Source organism: Dicentrarchus labrax, unplaced genomic scaffold (genome assembly GCF_905237075.1).
Source record: "Dicentrarchus labrax unplaced genomic scaffold, dlabrax2021, whole genome shotgun sequence".
Taxonomy (NCBI): domain Eukaryota; kingdom Metazoa; phylum Chordata; class Actinopteri; family Moronidae; genus Dicentrarchus; species Dicentrarchus labrax.
The window spans coordinates 16,854,780-16,869,993 of NW_026136702.1; the positions used below are offsets into that span (position 1 = coordinate 16,854,780).

The 15,214-nt window shown below is 40.1% G+C and overlaps 1 protein-coding gene across 2 annotated transcripts in view; it reads right to left on the reverse strand.

Annotated features, from left to right (window-relative positions):
• The window catches only part of srbd1 (S1 RNA binding domain 1), a 49,785-nt gene that overhangs the window by 31,166 nt on the left and 3,405 nt on the right, over nt 1–15,214 (reverse strand). For both annotated transcript variants that reach the window (XM_051376181.1, XM_051376190.1), the window contains exons 8-14: nt 14,681–14,777; nt 14,315–14,501; nt 8,468–8,571; nt 7,869–7,976; nt 7,461–7,618; nt 6,419–6,509; nt 6,054–6,161 (exon numbers count right to left, since the gene is read on the reverse strand). In XM_051376181.1, coding sequence (XP_051232141.1) covers nt 6,054–6,161; nt 6,419–6,509; nt 7,461–7,618; nt 7,869–7,976; nt 8,468–8,571; nt 14,315–14,501; nt 14,681–14,777 — 853 coding nt within the window. The remainder of the gene's footprint in view (nt 1–6,053; nt 6,162–6,418; nt 6,510–7,460; nt 7,619–7,868; nt 7,977–8,467; nt 8,572–14,314; nt 14,502–14,680; nt 14,778–15,214) is intronic.

The window sequence follows — 15,214 nt, forward strand, 5'->3', positions numbered from 1 at the left end:
AGGTCCATCAGCTAGCCAGTAATAATGATCTCATCCCACCAGGAGTGAGCTGGAGGGCAAGACGGTCAAGGACTTATTGTAGGAATGTCTATGTGTCAGTGCAGGCGTACACTGTTGGCTATTTAAGTATGTTTCCTGTTGCAACTGCTTGTATTGCTCATGGTCAACTCTAAGTATGAACCAGTCAAGGAGAGAACAATGACTACTAAAGAGAGAGATGGCCTATTACTCTGATCAGCCACAGAGTACAACATCAGGCAAAGACATAACCTAGGAAACAACCATAAATAAACTGACAGTGCAGCAGGATAAACTGTAGCAAAAATCATCATATGGGGAATGCAGTTTCCTAATGATGCAAATTAAAGTAATTTCAAATGGATACACTGTAATTCATTAAGTAATTTTCAAATCATTCAAAGCAAAAAGCAAACGGGAACATTGCCTTTAGAGCCTCGAGGATGTGTTTGAGCGTTTATGAAAAAGAGTAACAGGGTCAGTCATCTCATTGCCATCAGGAGTAGCAGAGCAAGTGGTCAAGAATGATTTTGCCTTTTATTGCCTTTAGCTGTGATCTGTGTGTGCATGTGTGCGTGTGTGCGTGTGTGTGTGTGTGTGTGTATCATTACCATTGCCCAAAGATCTTCCTAACCTTACCCCACATATTCTTGCCCTCTGATATCATTAACATCAGCTTGTTGCAGCCAAACACTGTCAACTTGTCATTCTTGATGCACAAGCCCCAAACATACATATTAAGATATTCAAATATATTAAAGTTCAATTTAAGTGTTGTGAAAGCAAATGGAGTTCAAGTTTAGATAAACTAGATGCAGTAGCCACCACTTGACTCAGACAAGAAACATTAAAGTAAAAAAAAAAAAAAAAAAAGATAGATCAGCATAAGAACCAGCTTTAAACATTAACCGACAATACATCTATAGCATCTAATTTCTTAGAACACTGTGTTGTTCAGTAGGTAAGATGCTTTGAAATCTTCTTAACTCACTCATGTTGCAACTAGATGGATATGCAAACACTTGACAACAAGAGCGGGTTTGCGTAGTTAAGTACTGTAGTTGCCAGAGGTTGACAACAGCAGTACAGTTTGTTTAAATTCAGAAAGGTTCTGTTAACCACAGATTTAATTGAACCCAACCCATTTCAGGAATATTTATCTTTAGGGTGATTTGTGAAGATTCCAATAAAGAAATGGGAGCCAATGACCGGTTGATATTTGTGTGCTGCTACAATTTGTAAAGTACAAGAGTTACATCTTGACTGCTGATAGACCAGGACTCACAGTGGTGTGTGTGTGTGTTTGTGACCACCGCGCTTCACCAAGTAAAATACTGCAAACCACACACACACTCCCGCACAGACATCTGTCTGGCCGGTGCTGAGCACTCTTATGAGGTTTGACAAAGTCTGCATGCTCTACCGGTCAGTGCTAAAGCACAATGACAAACAAGGGCATGCTGCACTGGTCTGTCAAGGAGCCAGCAAGAGAGATAGAGAAATAGAGATAGAGAGAGGGGGGGAGACAGACAGACAGACACACAGGGCCGTGTACTAGCCATGAGCAGGTGTTAATCTCTCACACACACACACACACACACACACACACACACACACACACACACACACACACACACACACACACACACACACACACACACACACACACACACACACACACACACACACACACACACACACACACACACACACACACACACACACACACACACACACACTGAAGTCAGCTACAACCTACAAAACAATATACCGGTACATAAGTCAGTTTGTTTGTTTTCTGAACCAATATGCCATAAACTGACATCCAGCAGGAGGTCTTTAAATTACTGGGACACAGCTGTATGACAAATAACCTAATGTGCATTCAGTGGGGGCCATCACAGGCACAGACAAACCTTGTCAACTAAATGATACCTCATGCTGTATAATGTCCTGCAGGATTCTGGTCATTCATAGAGGCATTGTTCAAGCCTAATCATGTACGGTTACTTTGTTGTAAATCTAATGGGGGGTGAAGAGTCGAACCTGGTGATTTATTCCTCACTTAGCAAAGATAACAGTGAAGGAAGATAAATCCCATTACATCTGATCCAGCTGAAAAGCTGTCACACTTGGTTATGCTGGTTATACTCTCCCAGCTAAATGTAAAAATGCATGTATTATAGGTCGTTATATTCTCTTTTTATTTTCCTGAAAATGACCTATGTTAGGTGTTCATTATATACTTTTGTACTTTTCATTAGTTTTATTATTACGATTCAATGTTTGAGGAAAATATTATTTAATAATCCACAAAACAAAATCTGTAAATACATACTAAATAATTAACAATTTTGCTGTTTTGTTCCCAAAACAAAATGATTTGAGTAATTGGATCACCATCTGCAACATATATTGTATTTATACAGATGTGGACAGAGATTTGGATACATTATTCAGCTGGACACACACTGGCTGGCCTTTGATTCACACCTATTCCTCCACATAAATTACGCTATTTAGACATCCCAAATATACACAAATGTGTGCCCTTGTTTGACTGTCTTTAGAAAAGGCCACACTACTTAAAAAATTGTGGAAGATGTGACTCAGTGAGCATGATGAGTCTACTCAAACGGGACTGAGGCACTCAAAACTGCACACAAACACACACACACACAGTAAAAATACAAGTAAGGATGTCCCGCAGGCTGCCATTTCTGGCTGTCATTCCAGCTGAGCACTGAGGCAGAAGGACAGAGAGAGAGAGACGGGAGGATGGAGAAGAAAGGGTGGAGAAGGGTGGGGGTGGTAACACAATGAAGGCTCACAGGGAGACAGGAAGCAGATGGTGCAAATGAGGCTGAGGTCTTTAATGAACTACTGCACTGTCAAGGCAGAGAGGAGAGGAGAGGAGAGGAGAGAATAGGAGAGGAGAGGAGCAGAGAGGGGAGGACAGGAGAGGAGAGGAGGGGAGAGGAGAGGAGAAGAGAGGAGAGGAGTTCTACCTTCCAGAGTACTTCTGCCAAAAATAAAATTTTCAACACTGGCATCTTCACATTGTAATGGCTGATCCTACCTAACAAGGTAATGACGTTAAAGACTCCAGTCTGGCCAAATAATGCAATGAAGACAAAATACAATCCCTCCCTTGATCTTACTCTCTATTTCTCTCTCACACACACACACACACACACATACACACTTGTGTGGATATTTACTTTTGAGCCAGAATGCCTTTTTCCACAGACGCACAACTGCTCTTAGTAGCTGAGGATGTCAAAAAGACAGCAACTGAAGGTAAGGTGCTGTAAAAATGGAAAGAGTCAGTGACTTTGTAAATACATAGAAACAGACAGGACAGTATTCAGGTCTGGACTAATTTGTCTGTGTGCTGGTGGTTTTCCACCACCATAACTGAGCCAGCTTCCTATGCATGGCCTGCCTGAAAGGCTGTCTACACCTGTCGATCAAACCTGTTTGAACCTACTTGAGAATAAGGTCAGTCGACAAATGCTCGCACATATAGAAACGCACAAAGTATACCAGAAACTGGGTCAGTTAATTATACTGGGGACATTCACAGCAAGCACTAAGACCCCTTGCTGTTCCTGATGCTACATAACTATTCTGCGTCATTGCCATCATCCTTGTTGCTGTGGTAATGAGGTTTCCCTAATGGCAGGTCAGGGTCAGCTATGGGTCAGTCAGCAGGGGAGTAAGACCCTCATAGTTAGCAACAACCGTCACTCCTTGAAGCCTGTCATCTTTCCCTGACCTCCCATCATCATCTTTCAAAGGATATTTTGGTCAAAATTAGCTCATTAGAGATCAACATTCAGCCAGATATCTTTAAGAAGTTTAAAAAAAAAAAGAAAATGAACACACAATGTGTCAAGTAAACAACACCAGCTTTGGAGGGCATAATGATTCTGTGCCTCTATTAAGGATGTAGTAAGAGTGGCAGATGTCTACTCTGCTGCTAAATTAGCAATGTCTGACAAACCTGCAACGTCTGTAGATTTAAAAACTGCTCATTCTAAGGTCACAAAAACACAACAATTCCTATTTTCAAGTGGTTACCCCCCTAACGAATACATACATATGAATATAATAAGTCCATTTCTGCCAGAAGATCTTCCTAAATGTTACACATTGAACCATTAATGATTCTAATATCTAATTTTCTAAATACATTTGTGCAGCAAAAAAGCCAATGTCACTTTTAAAAAGAAAAACAGGAATTTTATATTTCATTAACTTTAAACAATTAAACAATTACTGATCATTAATGTGGGCAACAAAGGACCGAATGATAAATTTATATATGCTTTTCACCACATAGTGACAAAAAATATGCACTAGTGATATTTGTATCTTAGCTACTTAAGCTCTATCGCCTTACAATGGCTAAAATCTCATTTGTGCTGAGAAATTTGAGGTTAATCCCACCCAGGTATCACATTAATCCCACAGTGTATGTGATACTAATGTGAAAAGTAGGCCCATACTCCAGAGTTCAAAAACATATGCCGGGAAAAACTCCACCCCAGAGGTACGACTGGGAGTAGTTAAATGAAACACCAGCACTGGATTTTGCATGTCATTTCAAATGCACATTTAGTTGATCAGGCTTTGGTGAAGGCTTTGAACATGTCTGAAGAGGACAGATGATGGAATCGAAGACAGTGGCAAGGAAGGAAGGAAAGAATAGAAAAGGGGAGTGAAGATGGGAATAAAGATGAAAATGGTAAGAGGGGGAGGACAGAGAAGAGAAACACGCAGCAAGAAGTCTATGTGTTCATTTTAATACAGACACACACACAGAGTCCGCTTGGACATCTATGTTTCTGAGCCTACATCACCCAATGTCCAAAGAAATCAAAGTGAGGCATAAGACCAGACGACTCCAGTTGATATCATCTAGAGAACAACAACCATACTTCTATGGCTAACGTCAAAATAAAATCTCTGCTTTTCCAAAGTTCATGCACTTGCAAAAGCCTTTATTCTACAAACCATATTAAGGCAAAAGCAGACCATTTACACATGTGTTATGTGCTGCAAAAATATAGCTAATCATATCAGGTGATATAGGACATTCAGCCAGCACCACATCAAACAGAAGTCAAACATTCTTACGTGTTCTGAAAAGCACGAATGCCATTAGCTCCAGTAAAGGAATGAACAAGAGACACACTATATCAATATGTGAAATTTTGCAGCTCTGGAGGTGCTCAAGTCTGTTCAAAGGGAAAAAATGTCTATCATGAAAATAATCAAGTGAAAGTTAACTTAATAAACGCCCCACTTTGACCATTTTTTTTCTTGCAAATAGACAGAAAATTGAACTTTAGAGAAAAAATGTGACTATTACACCAAAGGTATGACCTCTGAAGTGTGCATGTGTGTATGAACTCAAAGATACTGAGAAAACCTTCATATGCAGACACACACAAACACATTCACACACAGCTCAGAATCATTCTAGGCTGTGGTCCCAATGCGAACCTCAAGTCAACAAACACACATGGAACTCAGCAGAGAGAGAAAGAAACGGAGCAAGGAGAGGCCAGTGGTTATTATGCTTGGACTGAAGTTCAGTGCTGTTGTATTCTGAAGTGTGGACTGGGCCTAGTTACAGACACAACGTGGACCGCAAAACGTCTCTTTAATTGGACCGAAGTGAAACAAAGTCCAGATGGCTTTAATAGACAATATTCGCTTGAGGGACACATTCCAATTTGTCTTTCTCTCCATCTGTATCCCACTCTCTTGTTCCCACACATTTTACTCCTCTGTCCTTTACTCTTTTACATTTTTTGGCTAAACCCTTTTATTCACCCTCGTTTTCCCTTCACACATTGAACTTTCTCCATTTCTTTACACAGACCATCATTTCTAATTCAACATAACTCCTGACCTGTGACAGGTGGGTTTATCCATTCATCCATCCATTTTCAATAACAGCTAATTTTTATTCAAGGATGGGTAACTGGGGCCTGCTCTAGCATGTACTGGATGAAAGACCTTACCAGTAGGACACGTCCAGGGGGTGACAATAGCGCCTAGAGATGAGGTCAGTGAAGAAGGACTCAGTCTCACGACATGCTGTCCCGTTGCCAATGACAACCCTGGTACAGCTAGTATGGACAAGAGGAAGAGGAGAAGGACAATCAGGATTAGGAAATAGACCATAAAATGAGGTTGAGTTCACAAGTCAATTTCCCTGTTTTAATTCAATGAATCAGAACACAGACAAGATTATATTTGAGCACTTTAGCACTGCTGCAAACAGGACACAAACACCATCCACTGATGCAACATTTTCTGACATTGTATTTAACTCAACTGAAACAGTACATTTAAAATGTTATTATTTAGACACACGCAGCAGTACCTGTATTTGATCATAAGGTTGCACAGTTTGTCTGCTTCTCTTTGCTGGCCAGAACTGTGCAGGTACACAACATCAGTATGGAGAATCTGGCCTATGAGCAGAGAGATGAAGACAAAAAGAGGGAGAGAGAAAATACAATGATGCTGATAAAGTATCATGATGGCAAGAGGGAGTTCAACAGACAAAGCTATAAACCATCAGCCAATATCTCTCAACTGTATGGTGTCTAATGAGGCAGCAATGCCCGAAACACAAAAACACAAATACTATATGCATGCACACACATAATCCATCTACCAGGGTAATGCAGACTGGCATCTAGGGTCTGACATGTGTACACACGTTCGTGGAAAAAACAAGTCCCATCTCTAGTCCATATAATATAATGAAGAGGGATCTGAGTCTTCAATATTTCTGTACTAGGTGTGAATCAACAATAGCATAGTGAATAAAGCATGTGTGTGGGTTTGCTGTAAGATTCAGAGGGGAAAGACATAAGAAAGAGAGCCATGAATTTGCATGTGATTGCATAGATAATACTTGAATTCTCACTACAATTACAGATAAATGCTGGTGGTGAAATACAGTGGTCCTCTACTTAAAAACATACCAGTCAGTGTTTCTGTTAATTGAATGTATGAAATGTATTTATCAAATACCAATTATGTACATGTGTGAATCCAACAGTAATTAGGAGGGTCTGTGACAATATCCGTTCGAGTAACATATCTGAAGCTCATGAGCTCTACTTTATATTAACCATTTTAGATGAATGCAATAGCACAAGATAAACCTGTGTCTGCTGTCAACACACATTATCTAACCTGATGGTGCAGCCTCTCAGACACTTCAGGTGCCTTCCTGACATTTTATGCACTACAATGTCTAGAGCTTTCAAAAAGAGTGTAATGAAGATGCAACCTTGTAGACGAATATGGTGTTATGAGAATTATAGTAGTATTCTGTGATAGAAACATAAATATGCACATAACAGTGAATACTGACTGTATACACGAGTCCAGTACATAATGTGGTCACTTACTAGTGGGGGAGAGAATTGCCACCTTACAGCCATGTCTAAATCCAGGGTCCACCCCCATGATGACACAACCCCTGACTGGACACACCAACAGGCGCTGTCGGAGGTTTCGTACAAACATGGCGATCGACTCCTTCTCTGCTGCACTTGTCAGCTTAGTCCTAAAGAGAGGGAAGGCAAGATAGGTGCAGAGAAAGATGGGAAAGGGGAAAGATGGGCAGAGGAGTGGGTTAGTTTTATGATGGGGGCAAAAAGAAATAAAGATAAAAAAAGAGATGGGAATAAAGAGGCGAGGGAGGGGAAAATAAGAAGAGGGAATAAGGATACAGTGTAAAATAAAAAGTGATGATTAAAGGAAAAACAGCACACACACACACACACACACACACATTAACAGTCACACTAAAATACCTGTAACTCCTGGTAAGGAAAGGCAGAATAAGCCTTTTATAAGAGTCCTCTACTGCATTCCTGATGATTGCACAAAGCTCTTCTCTTGCAAGTGTCCTTGGCCTCCATCTGCATTAAAACAGTGGAAACAAATGTGACTTTTTAAATATGGGTCATTGTCACTGATAAATGCAATTGATAAAAGTAAATGTGACTTCCCCTAGTCTGCAAAAAGAAGAAAAAAGATAAGTTGACTGAAGCCAAATGCATGTTAATATTTTTTTTCTCTGATCTAATATTCAAAAGGGTATTTAAATGATGCAGCAGTACAAATTAATTTGAGAGTTCTACCTAGAAAATAGTTTTTAATCCACTCTTCTTTACATTGTACGTAAAAAATACAAATCCATTAATAATTCTTTGTACTCAACTCCTCTAATTCCTAAGGTAAAATCTTATCTGAAGGAACCCTAACTAATGAATGGATTGTACAAAAGTGAGGATCCATTCATATTTGCTTTAAAAGCAATTTAAAGTTCAGTATTTCTCCACAAGTTCCAATTCACTGTAAATCCTTTAATACAAAAAAATCTAAGTGTGTGTGTGTGTGTGTTTCTGACCTGTTGTTGATGCACCACCTGGTGAAGTCACTCTTCACCCTGTCGGGAATGTTTACCTTCACTGTCAAAATCTTCAGACTCTCCCCTCGGTTAATAGCCAGGGTCTGTACACATACACATGCAGGCAACCACACAACACAAAACATACGTGTGCACACATGCACACGCACACGCACACAAACGGACAAGCACACACAGACATTTCCCCTGTTTAATACAATACAATAAACTGTGTAAACAGTGCACATGAACACACAGAGAAAACCCACTTCCATCCCAACCTCACAAACTCTACAAGTCACAAACTGAAAAGCACAAACATTTCTGAAAAGCAGCAGTTTAGATCCTTTATATCTACTTTATATCTACTGTGGTGTGATGAGTTTGCTTATGCAATTGTGAAACAGAGAGACAGCAAAATTCTGTGGTCGCATTGCTAAACTTTCAGTTAAATTTAAACTACAGAGCTAATCTTAATGTGAGGATCCACATTTCTGTTATTTCCATTTGGCAGAAAAAATAATGCGAATGTTTGTGCATACAGGGCTTCGTTTGTGTTAGACAAGGTGACTGTATACAGGACAAACATGTATAATAAAAAAAAACACATGCACCAAAACCTCTACACAAAAGCCCCAAGAATCCTTTAACTCTCCACATACGTGCGTGTAAAAGTGATGAGCCTAGGAGTATATCCTGTGGCCAGGCCTGTTGTGTTATGTGCTGGTCCCCCCTCAGAGGAACTGTTACATGCTGTTAAGCAAACAGTAGTAAGTGTCTGACCTTTTCAGTGGGGAACCTTTAGCCCACCACAGAACAGGGCCAAGAAACAAGACATCAATCTGGAAACCAAGCGGAAGAAGCAAGCTGACAAATGCCACCACTACGCCACCATCAGCGCTGAGACCGCAAGGCCTACCCCTCACCCACACCCACACACGGTGCCACAACCATTACCACTCAGCAGCAGCCTCGGATGTGCTGCACCCATATGCAACACGCACACACACATAAATAAAGATATAAAACACAGCTAATGGCATAGCAGAGGCAAGAATGAATGCAGTTAGCTTGCTTGAATTATGATTAAAAGTTAGATTTCTCTTCTGTTGGCATGTTCCTGCCCTGGGCTGCCACACTGACTGTGATGAGATTTCTCAAACAATCTTCATCAAAGCACTGAAGTTTAACATGCTGTCAAAGGGAGGAAGCAAAACACTTTTTCTCATGGAAAGCCCATGAGTGAAATTAAAGTAGTAAAACTGCCTTGTTCTCAGAGTTCAGTCTTTTCAAGATCATTTTGTGTGATGAAGAATGACATCCAGTCTTTTACATGATTGTCCTGCATTACAGATGGGTACACTTCCTATACGTAGCACACTGCTTGTTGAATGTGGGGACGAACAAGTATTGAAAAACTCAATATCGGATCAACTAAAAATGAGAAATAATTGATAAAGCAATGTTGAGTGTTTTCAGAAAATGGCACTCGTTGGCACACCTTAGATAAACACTGAAAGACAACAGAAGCAAGAGAAATGACTGCCTATACACAATATGATTCATGGATAACACAAAATTTGAATGAGCTTTTTAAAACTAATGATGCAGGATCTATGTACCAGATGTTGAACATTTGACAAAGTCGAAATACAGGTAAGCTGCAAATCCACTAACCCTAAACTAAACTTCCGCTTCTTAGCATCCTGTAAATAAACTAAAAAACTCAAGATTTAACTCGTCTTTGCCTGTGTGCCAAACCCCAACTGTGGTGAATGCAGCTATTCCCCAACAAAATTAAAAACATTTGGCCGTCTCCAACAGTTGATGATTCGTGACCTTGCTCTGTTTTCCTCTGTAGCTGGCCACTGTCCTCGATGATGAATAACCTAGTGCCTGTCTGTACATCTCTCAGTTTCTGCCTGGGTTGGGTCACTGGTGGGACACAGAGGGTGATCTTAAAGGAAGGGTGATGTGAGACAGAGTGAGAAGCGTGTGTTTGTGTGTTAGATGGGCCACAAGTGACATGTTGGCAAGTACTGGCCAAACTCTGACAAGACTAGACAGAATGTCTCTCCTAGATGCCCCTTCATCCATCCACCTGCCCTCAAGGGAGGGCAGTCAGCCAACGACCGTTCTCTCTCTCTGTCTCCATCTCTCTCTCACCCTTTCTTTAGAGGAATACCATCATCAACACATGTATCCATCTGACATATCAAGGATAAACAAATAGATACACATATACTGACACACACAGATACACAGCAGACTTGCACACGTTTTGACCTGGCTGACACACATGGGACCGACTATACTGTGTAAGAAAGTAATTATATAAAACAGGTCAACAAAGCTGCCATCAGATTGCCTTAAATCTGTAAAATAAAAGTTAAGACTTAGCTGTACTAGCGCAAGAAGGTTAAAAAAACTGAGCATGTAATGTTCCTGATAAACAATGAAATTATAACTGGTAAAGCATGTGGAATGTAAACTACATTTAGTCTGTAGACAGTACGATTCCAGAAAAATGTTGACTCTCTAAATATCAATGCGGCTCAGTTACCAGAAGGGATCAAGGTTCAGCATGATACACTGATCTTTTACACAAACATACTGGGTACTCAAGGAGAACTCTGTACTCCTTCTGTCCCTTTCATACTCTTGTATTCTGTCTAAAAACAAACACAACACGGCACGGGGTCTGACGGCCAACAAATTTCTGTAAGTACTGACAGTACTTACAGAAATTCACAGTACTTCATAGTACTTCATAGCTTAAAATGTGGCTTTACCAAATGTTTTATGTCATTATCTCAGTCGTAAGTATTTAATATTATAAATGGAACAATATTACAAATATATAACCAATGTATGTTGTAAATTTCTTGGATAATTGAACATGTTCTACATTCTCAAAAAATGTATTATTTATTACACCAATGTACCACGAGATATAATATCATCAAATTCTTCATGGCCTCTAAAGCAGTAATTCACAGCCTTTTTGGATCCCCAAATTATTTGAGATTTAGTCTCAGGGATCCTAATTTAGTTATTCCATAACTGTCTAAACTATAGACTGGTAGAATAGTTATTCTTTTACAGTCTCTTACTGTTTCTGTGTGTGTGTGTGTGTGTGTGTGTGTGTGTGTGTGTGTGTGTGTGTGTGTGTGTGTGTGTGTGTGTGTATGTATGTTTGTCACTGTGTGTGTTACAGTGTAAATAAACTTGTTTTTCTCCACCTGTCCATCAAAAAGAAGTGTTTAATTGATGAAACAGTTCCATTTACTAAAGCTCCTCTGCAGGCAAGCCCCAGATTGGAGTGCTAAACTACCATTTGATCACAACGCAAATCGCATTAAAAATACCCCACCGCACAGTCAACAAATCCGCCCTGGCATACTGAAGAGCGTACCAGCTGCTAATAGCTATAAGGTAAATGCGTACCCTTCGATCAACACTTCAAGTCAAATCTGACGGAATTAAATCTGAGCTAAGCATCTCAACTAGATATGTCAAATGGCTTTATGTACCAACTTTAGATGAATTTATAAAAAATGTGACATATAATTCTATAAAGGCGTATATAAGTGGACTTATTCCATAAATCTCAATGATAAATTATATATTCTTTTAGGGCTGAAATGATTCGTCAATTTATCAATTACCCGATCGACATAAAAAAGTCGGCAATTTAACGCGTCAGTCATTTTTCAAGCAAGAAATGCAAAACACTCAGGTTGCAGCTATTAAATTCTCAGAATTTGCAGCTTTTCTTTGTCTTATAAAATTAATGTCATTGGTTTAGGATGGTTGGTCCAACAAAACAAGCAATTTGATGGCTGCAGTATCTTATAGGCAAAACAATAAATCAATTACATCGAGACAATAATTGCCAGATTCCTTTAAAATGAAAATTAGTATTAGTGGCAGCCTCATACCTTTTAATCTCAATGTGCATTTGAAGCATACAATTAAAATTGAATGTTCACGCTTCATCCTTTTTTAATTTGTATTTGTATGTCTTTCATCTGCCACCACAGGGTGTTACTTCCCATCTAGTGGTGAACTTGCATGTTCACTGGACCAACTCTAATCTTTCTATCGCCCCCTTCATACAATGCCCCATCCTTTTCCTTTAACAAACTACCAGAGCTGGGGCTTAATAAAATGTGCTAAGGCAAACGGGCAAGTGTGTGCTCACACACATGCCTCCTGTCAAAACACATCTCCCACCTGCTCCCCCTTCCCGACAACTTGACGGCTAGAAAAGGTTCATTTTAGCCGGAATCCGACAGCTAGCAGGGTCACAGCAGCCTGTGGATTAACGCTTCATGACAAAAGCGAGTCATCAAATTAAAGGCCTCTCATACACTGGAGAGGAAAGGGGAAAGGGGGAGGCGTGGAGTGGATTGTAGGGCCGCGGTTTAGTCAGAAAAAGAGGGAGGGAGGCAGATCAGAGAGGAGCAAGAGAGATAAGTGACGGACGCACCTCAACGTCTTTCATCTGTTCATTTTCTCCCTCCCTTTACCACCCCCACTCCCTCTCCCCATTCTTCCGTCCGCCTGTGGGCCCAGCAGCAGTAGCTGTCACTACACGAGAGCGCCTGTCAATCAAAGCTTCCTAATCCAATGCCATGTCGGCAGGGGACATGTCACATATGTTAAGAGGAGAGAATGAGGGGACTTGCAGGGTGTGCTTGTGTGTGAGCAAGTGTGTGCGCATGCATGTATGTGTATGTGTATGTATATGTATGACTGTAGGGCAGAGTGCGGTTGCCAGAGAGTGTGGTGTGGCAGAGAGGCAGCGGGTGATGGAAGCTGTGGTGACATATGAGGCCTGTGACCAGCTCTGAGTAACCCACTAGTCACTAGAGGGACAGAGGGGGAGCAGAGGAGGCAGAGCAGGGCACAGGAGGGGTAAATATGGAGGCACAGACAAGGCTAACTGCGACTGACATGGCTAGCATTCAGAAGCAGCACAGATGAAGCAGACAGAAATGACACAAACACAACAGATGGTGTGCATTTGTTTGTGTGTTTGTGAGTGTGTGTTTGTGAGTGTGTGTGTGTGTGTGTGTGTGTGTGTGTGTGTGTGTGTGTGTATCTTTTTGTGAGAGTGTACCAGGCTAATCAATACACACAATACAGGTGTAAATTACCAGGCTGGTGCTTTTTTTTTTTTTAAGTAGTAACGCCAGTAGGAAGTAAAAAGACGCAGCACAGTAAAAGCGTGTCCTCCTTACCAAGGAAAATGTCATACTTTTTGTTTGTTGAGCACCTGGCTGATAAAGGTACATGGTTTGTCAGTATTTCATTTCACCTTGTGTATAATATTGAGTAACTTTATAACGTTTTTTAGTTTTCCTAATTTTCTAAATTGAGCATGTGTAGATAACAATACTGCCATATTAGCCCAATGCACAGCAATTCTGACAAGCTTAACAAGTAGTTAACATTCCTTACTTAAAATGAATAACTAAATATTTAATTTAAATTAAATATGTTGACCTGTAGTACTAAACAGGTTTAAAAAGGAGATAGTTCATGATTTTCTCCTCAAAAGACAAAAAGGAAAGTAAGCAAGTAAATGTGTGGATGAGTATTTTTTTTTTTACCTGTTAATACACTAGATGAAATCGTTTGGACTTGAATATAATGCTTTTTTAAAACATCCCCTGTATATACACATTTTTCTTCTATGTAAGAAATGTGTGGCACACCAATATTCTCCAAGCACAAGATTTAGCTCTCTGTTATAGCAGTTTGTTGGTACTGTATTTGTTCCAACTTATGGTAACAAGAAGGGGTGGATGGATATGCCATGAGGCTGATAAAAGGGTCTACCTGATGGGACTGGATGCGCTGGATGTTACAGGTGAAGTCAAAGTAGAGGTGGAATTTGTCAATGTCCTTGTTTTTGTTTTGCTGGGGCCCCGGTTTTTTGTTGCCTTGGAGAGACTTCTCCTGTTCCCTTTCCTTTAGTGCTGACTTGGACACAGAGGATTGGATGGTCACAAAGCTGTTCTCACACCTGTCACAGGAAGAGAGAAACACGGAGGGAAAGAAGAAGGAGGAGGGACTGTATTATTATCAGAATATTGAGTAAAAGAAAGTCTGGTCCCAATATCAATGACAAACACAGACCTTTGTGGAAATTAAACCGAAACCTCACACAACATTTTAAACATGTGCATGTGGATATGTTCTCACAATGTTTTCACGTATGTGAGTGTCTCAGGGTCTTTGGCAATCATATCAGCCAAGATGTGCTCCACACCTGTAGCCACTTCTTCCACCGATGACAGACCTGACACACAAACACACATGCTGTACTTAAAAACAGAACTCTTGGGGACCTTTAATGAGATCAGGTAAAAGCCAATATAATTTAAACAATGTGTTTTTCACAGCATTTTTCACAATTTAAATGTCATTGTAAATGTTTGTGCGTGTATGTCTGAATCTGTCAATCTTTTTAATAAAAGATGAAAAAAATGTCTAATCCAATTAGTGAACATGAGGGCACAATTCAAGTAATATCCTAAGCAGCTCAAAATCTGTACATACTTAAATTATATTTGTTTATTTTGGCAGGGACAGCACATAATTAAAAGTAACTGCACCATGCAACATGTACAGCTAACATGTATCTGCTAAGTCTGTCTCGTGACAGAAATGACCAAACATGATCTATTAGTTGAAAAAAAATCGGGGGTTCTTGTCCAAGCATAATGACTCTCGGTG